General features: G+C 43.4%; 1 protein-coding gene across 1 annotated transcript; it reads left to right on the forward strand.

Moving 5' to 3' along the window:
- The first annotated feature begins 228 nt into the window (after positions 1–228).
- On the forward strand, positions 229–3,452 carry LOC147894269 (putative pentatricopeptide repeat-containing protein At3g15130). The gene has a single exon (XM_087385274.1). It carries the CDS (start codon positions 516–518, stop codon positions 3,450–3,452), a length of 2,937 nt encoding a protein of 978 aa, XP_087241400.1. The 5' UTR covers positions 229–515.
- The last annotated feature ends 4,117 nt before the right edge of the window (positions 3,453–7,569 follow it).

Below are 7,569 nucleotides of genomic sequence, written 5' to 3' on the forward strand. Positions count from 1 at the left end.
GTTGCCTCTTTAGTTTACTCCTCCCAAGTATACACCAACCACCACATGTCATAAAGACATTTTCCCATTTCAGTGAACAAGTTCACGAGGGAAGCATTCACCTCCACCTTTAGTTTAATAAGTACAAGTGATGTACCAGTGCTTTGCACATGCATTAAATGCTCACCACATCTCTCTTCCTGAACGTGCAATCTCTCTCTTTCCTCTTTCCAAGCCTCCAATCTCTCCCTGAACCACCATCCTCTTGCCACGAGCTTCTCTGTAAACTTCTCCTTAATATATATAGAGATAGAGATAGGCATATAGAAATACACGAACCACTCTTCCTTAGGGCCATATAGGTTTGTTTTCAAAGAAATTTTGCAAAGGTGATTTTGACTGAAGCATATGATTAATTTTCCACATATGCTTTCTCCTTTCTCCAAAGGGCCGCAAATCATTTTGCCGAGGTTGGATCTGTTGGGAGACTCTGTGCGCAAGAACGGCTAGATGCGGCCTTCCAAGTTGTGGAGCCTATGGATGAAGCTGGAGTTCCTCTGTCGAGGGACTTACTTTTTAGACTATTGCAGGCATGCTCGAAAAAAAGAGACTTGGCAGCTGTCAGGCGAGTGCATTCCCTGATTGTCACCAGTAGGCTTGATTCCATTGCATTTTGGGGAGACCACCTCATCCGCCTTTTTGCCTCATGTGGCAGCCTGCTGGAAGCAAACCAAATCTTTGACAAAGTCTCAAAACCAACTGTGTATACATGGAACGCAATAATTTCAGCACATGCAAAATCTGGAGAAGGCCACAGAGCGCTGAAGTTATATCGAAGTATGAACGAAGAAGGAGTACACCCAAATAGAGTCACCTTTCTGAGCATCTTGAAAGCTTGCATCAGCATAAATGCGATAGAGCAGGGCAGGTTAATACATGATGAAATCTTGGTTAGTGGACTTGAGTCAGATGTGGTGATTGGCAATACTCTCATTCATGTGTATGCCCAATGTGGACGCCTGGATGAAGCACATAAAGTCTTTGACAACTTGCTTGTTAGAGATGTGGTGTCATGGGGTACCATGATTGCAGGGTATGCCCAGCATGGTCAGGGTCTCTGTGCTGTTGAGCTTTTCAAGAAAATGCAACAGGAGGATCTAAAGCCTGATCGGGCAATATTTGCAAGCATCTTGAAAGCATGTGGCAGCATTGGAGCCTTAGGACAGGGCAGACTTGTACATGAGGAGATTCTCCAAAGTGGTGGTGTACTTGAAACAGATGTTGTAGTTGGGAATGCTCTTGTTGATATGTATGGCAAATGCAGAAGCCTAGAGGAGGCAAGAAATGTGTTTCTAACATTGCCTAATCGAGATGTGGTTTCATGGGACACAATGCTTGCAGGATATGCAAACCATGGGCAGGGTATTTTTGCCCTTGAACTTTTTGAGGAAATGCAGCATAAGGGGATAAAGCCAGTTAAAGTTACATACCTATGCATTTTGAAAGCATGTGGCAGCATAGGAGCCATGCATGAAGGCAGAAAAGTACATGATAAGATTATTAGAAATGGATTCTTAGAAGGTTTGGATATTGGGAACACACTTGTGGACACATATGCCAAATGTGGGAGCCTAGATGAGGCACGGAAAATTTTCGATGCATTACAGAAGCGTGACGTTGTGTCATGGAGTGCAATGATTGCAGGATATGCAGTACATGGAGATGACCTCCTTGTTCTTGAACTTTTTGAGGAAATGCAACTGGAAGCCGTAAAACCAAGCAAAATTATAGTTTCATTTGTATTGAAAGCATGTGGGAACATTAGAGCCATTAGGCAGGGAAGATTCATACATTACCAGATCATGTTAGATGAAATTGAGTCAGATGCAGTTGTCCGAAATACCCTTGTTGACATGTACGCCAAATGTGGGAACTTGCAGGAGGCACACACAGTATTTGATAAACTGCCTGGTAGGGATTTGGTGTCCTGGGGTGCACTGATCTCCGCCTATGCCCAGCATGGGCATGGTGTTAATGCTCTTGAACTTTTCAAGAAAATGCATGAGGAAGGAATGATGCCCAATAGCGTTTTGTTTTCTTCAACCTTGAATGCTTGCAGTAATCTTGGCGCAATTGCCCTGGGCAGGTTGATACATGAGCAGGTTATCCAATGTGGACTTGAAGCAGATGTGGTGGTTGGGAACACCCTTGTTGACATGTATGCTAAATGTGGAAGCCTAGATGTGGCACACAAATTATTTGACGAAATGTGGGATAGAGATGCGGTGTCATGGGGAGGGATGATAACAGGATATGCCCAGCATGGCTTTGGATTTCATGCACTTGAACTTTATGGGAAAATGCAACAAGAAGATATACAGCCTAGCAAAGGCACATTTCTGTGCATGTTAAGAGTGTGTGGGAGTGTAGGAGCTATAGAGCAGGGGAGATTTGTACACAATCAGATAGTTGAAATCGAACTGGAATCAGATGTTGTCATTGGAAACACCCTTGTTGACATGTATGCGAAGTGTGGGAGCATAGAGGAGGCCCAGAGAGTGTTTGATAAACTGTGTGTTCGTGACACAGTGTCATGGGCTGCCATAATCACAGGACATGCAGCACATGGCAATTGTATGCTTGCTGTGCAATGTCTAAAAGGTATGCAAAGACAGGGCTTGGATCCTGGAGAGGTCATATATACTAGTATTCTCTCTGCTTGCAGTTATTCTGGTCTACTGCAAGAAGGTCAGCAACACTTCAAATCCATGAGAGAGGATCATGGCATCTCACCAAGTATTGAGCACTACAGCTGCATGGTAGATCTTCTTGCACGTGCAGGAAGCTTGAATCAGGCATACAATTTACTGCAAACAATGCCAGTTCTGCCGGATGCCATTGTTTGGAGGTCTTTGCTTGCTAACTGCCGAACGTATAGCAATGTGGACCTAGCAAGGCATTGCTTTCATGAAGTTCTCCAATTGGATCCTATGGATGCTTCTGGGTATGTGCTTATGTCGAACATCTATGCTGATGCTCTCATGTGGGAAGATGTTGATAGGTTACAAGAATTGAAAAGACACGCAGGTGTCCAAAAGAAGGCTGGCAAGGCTTGGATTGAGGCTAGCAACAAAATGCATGAATTTGTTGTGGGAGGTAAAAGCCATGCACTAATTGACTTGATCTTTTCCAAGTGGAAGAGATCAAGCCGGCAATTCAAGGTGGAAGGGTACATGCCACAACTGGACATTGTACTAATGCTAGATGAGCACGACGAAGATGCCCTGTATGGGCAAAGTGAGAAGTCGGGCCAAGCTTTTGGGCTTCCTAGTACACAAGAGGGAAGGACTATTCAAGCAACAGACAACCTTTTAACTTGTAGTAGTTGCCATAGTGCCATGATAGCTAGATCCTGTATTGAAAGACAAGATACTATAATAGAAGGTGAATTTGGGGTTACACCACTTGAATGATCGATTTGTTCCTGTGAGGATTGCTTTCGATTGTTGCATGATTGGTTTGTTATTTTTTTATTTGAAGGTTCCTGTGACTGGGTGATCGTGGCTTCAGTTGCATATGCAGAAGTGTGAACTCAAGACAACAAGAGAGAGAGGAAGAGTGTAACTCAAATGAGGCAAGGAGCTCTGGTTTACAGCATAGAAACTGTGCACAAACTGTGTGTGTGTGTGGAATGAGACACCTCCGTTGTGGAGGAAAGGCCCTATGAATAGACTGCCAAATGGTCGATCCAGGGGTTGCCAAGTGGCCGAACCAGGGTCAGTCAACCAACCCAGATCAGGCCGTTGACCCGACCCAGGTCAGTTTGGCTGACCTGACTTGGTCAGCCGACTGACTTGAGCAGGATTTTTCAACCTTGGTGGCCTGGTTAGCCAGCTGGCCCCAAGTCCTGGGAAAACAACCCCAGATACAGCCTCAAATAGGCCCCAAACATAGAGAAAATCTGACTCCTGTCCAAGAAGCACTCACTCATGAGATTCCTTAAGTGCTAATACCCTCTCTGCAGCTCATAGGGTGCACATAGTCTGAAGAAGAAAGCTGATGAAGATGCAACCATGGACCCTCCAGCACCGCGAGTATTGGAATCACCTCGGAGAGAGCACTCACCAACCTGGATTCTCAAAACACAATGCTACCACCAACAGTAAAGGGATTTGCTTGGCTTTGATTTCCCATACTAGTGTGCATGGAATTCAAAGTGAAGAATGTTGAGTTGCAGAACACATCACTCTCAAGATCCTCCAACAATGAACTCGGCGCACATCCTATAGGGAGCGTGGAAGGGAGCGAGGACGTGGAGAACATAGATTAGTCGTAGAAGTAGTGCTAGCTACTCTTTTTTGTACTTAAAGCCACTGGCTTGGCTTCGTGCCTCTTGTATATACACTCCTCTTATTTTTTGTACTTGATGCCACATGACGTGGCTTAGCTTCGTGCTATATGTACATACAAGCACTTTTTGAGCTTTCAATTTTATTGCGTTTTGGAGTTTGTAATGTTTTATTTTGAATTGTAATTAAAATGTAGTTGGTTGTAAGAATTGAATTACACAATGTGGAAATGGGATTCCTGTAACTATATAGCATACACAACATACACAGCATTCTGTAAATTTAAAAAAAAATATTATGTAGCGCATCTATCAGTGCGTCTATAAACGTGTCTATATACACGTCTGTTTGTTCGGGGAGTGTCTATTTGCACGTCTATAAGACCGTTTATAAATGCATCTATACAGGCGTTTAACGATGCGTCTGTCTGTTTTTTAGAATTTTTAGCAGAGCGTCTATTTAGGCATCTAGATGCGCGTCTATACACGCATTTGTCTGCTATATAGACGCGCTGTTAGATGCGGGTCTCTAGATGTGCAAATAGACGCATAAATAGACACGCCTGTAAGTTTCTTTTTAAGTTCAGTAAACGCGTCTATGTGCATGTCTGTGGGCGCTTTGTCTTGTTGTGCATATCATCAAACACCTCCTCCTCCACAGCTTCATGAGGTAATGGCGGAGGGCTACTATCACCATCACTCCATGCATCCATAACGGTCCCTTCTGAAGATCCTGCCTCATATCGCCGACGCTTCATCTTCTCACGGCGAGCATAGGACAACATATGCCGGTGTGGCATTGCATCCTGTATTAAATTAAAACGGGATCATAACTCAAACATATGAACACCCATAGGTATCTCAATCAACCTTAACTCTTAAACACTTACCATGTTTACGGTCGCATCCCATTCTCCATACATTGAGATGTGATTGAGTGTAATCCTTTGTGCACGATACATGTTTCCTCGACATTGATCACACATACATTTGATTTTTTGCTCCAACCATATTTCGCGATGGTGGATATAGAGGGATTCATCCTGACTGGAGCTACTTGTTGAAGATGAAGACATCCTACAAACAAACAACCCAAAAAATTTTTCTTTTCTTCAAATATTTAATTTTAAAGCTCTGTGGCGCGTCTAAAATCACGTCTGTCTGTTTTGTGGTGTGCATCTATAGGCGCGTCTAAAATCGCGTCTACTCTGTGTATCTAGACGCATAATTACACGCGTATTTAGACGTGCTATTAAACGCACTTATAGACACGGTTTTCAAATCTGCTTTTAGCACGCTCGCTTTGCTTTTCTTCACATTACTTCTACTTTTCACGGCTTGCTTGCTTTGCTATTAACAGATCCACAGTTTCGACGCTTAAGAGGAAGACTCTGTGACGCCAAAAATTGATATTTATAACTTGGCATTGATATTGTTTTTCTCTATGTTTGATAAGAGTTTGAGTATCAAGTGATAGCCTAGCGGCTCTCACTTATTTCTATTTTCTATGATATTGTATGGGATGGAGAGGATGAGTGGAATGGCTCATTGTAAATACCATAGGTATGAATTATAAATACCTTGGTATGGGGTGAGAGTTATTTGTGTATTGGATATTATGGAGTTTTTAGAAAATAGGAAGAGTGAGTCATATAAAGAGGTGGACTCATGTCCATGTGTTCCAATAATATAAGAGAGGTCACATGCCAAGCGTGTGAAAGGCATGTGGAGGAGTGTGAAGTCAAGAGGAATCCTTTTAGAACTCCTATGTGGAATAAGGAGGATGTGGACATGTGGAAAAGAGAGGGTCCCTATGGGCTCCATGTGGGGAGACTCTTGACTTTCTCAATATTTTAAGAGTCTTGAGCATCTTTTGATGGGACACATGGCAAGAGTAGCCAAAAAGGACATGGATGGTGACATACGGGCTTATGTGATTGATGGAGAAAGGAATCTACAGGCAGCAATTGTAAATGGGTGAAGGAGGGTAACAAAATCTTTATAAAAGGAGCCCTCCTCTCCCTTGTTCATCAATCTCTTCGACCATTAGGCCTCATGTTGCTATAGCTCTAGTCTCCCCAAGCCTCTTCCATGAGCCTTCTCTCCCTCTTGTAGATATTCTCTTATGTAGACTCTTGAGTCCATCTCTCTCTAGTTTATTCTCTCTCTATGAGTAGTCTTGGAGCTTCCGCTCCCTCTTGTATGTATGAAACCTCTTCTTCTCCCTTGTGTTTGTAGTGTTGAAGTGGATTCTCACTCTATTTGTAATGAAGGTCACTTCAGGTTCTCTCTCTCTTGAGTGTCTCATCCCTTCATAGCAAGTGACCCCACTCCTATCTCAAGGCCTATCTTCACTCTTTGGTGCTCTAGGTTGTTGTGCATTAACCAAATGCAATTTCAAATCAGCAAACTCTGCCATCAATTGGGAGATATTATGATCTAACTCAGAGGACTTTGGTACCTGAGGAGTGCCCATTACCTCCACCTTAGAAGTTGAAGCTGTTGAAGACACAAAAGAGGATTCGATCTTTAGAGAAGCTTCTTTCTTGGTCGCAATGCGAAGTGCCTCCATGTATGTTGTTGGATCTTTACTCATTACTTTTGAGCGAAGACGAGGCTCCAAAGCCATAACAAATTTGCTCATCTTTAAGTGCTCCATCCCTGAGAGACTTTGAGGGGCCGCTGATGCAGATGCCACATCTCGCAAAGCTGCCCTTTCATACTTTGTCCATAAAGTTTCATATCAGATTACCAACACAGAGACCAACTCACCCTCTCCTTGATAGAACCGGTCCAACTGCAACATCAAAGCATTTGGCGACTCCACTGCCCCAAATCTCTGCTTCATTGCTACCACCACTTGGTCCCAGTCCTCCTTGGTAGAGTCCGGCAAGGTCTCATGCCAACTCAAGGCTACACCTTGCAAAATCTCCGCCCGATCCTTCATGGACCATCTAGAAAGTCGGCATCCTCGAACAAAATCCCGAAGATAAGACTCCGGGTCTTCCTCTTGGGTCCCTCGAAACACTGGAATCTTCACCATGATGAAACACAAAAAGGAAACACCAAGATCCAAATAATATCCCAAACAAGATCGAGCAAGATCCCACAGAGCCTTAGTATACCAAGACCAACTTATTATGCATAACCACTTGTTGAAAACCCTCCACAATGTGATCCTCAACAAAATCTTCAAAAATAAGTGATCGACCAGCACCATGAAAACATTGTGTATACATGCA

The sequence above is a fragment of the Dipteris shenzhenensis genome, chromosome 14, assembly GCF_047967505.1.
Source record: "Dipteris shenzhenensis isolate YYH24624 ecotype China chromosome 14, Dip_SZ_1.0, whole genome shotgun sequence".
Lineage (NCBI taxonomy): Eukaryota > Viridiplantae > Streptophyta > Polypodiopsida > Gleicheniales > Dipteridaceae > Dipteris > Dipteris shenzhenensis.

Coding starts and splice junctions, on each gene's coding strand:
- LOC147894269 (XM_087385274.1), top strand. CDS start 516: ATGGATGAAGCTGGAGTTCCTCTGTCGAGGGACTTACTTTTTAGACTA.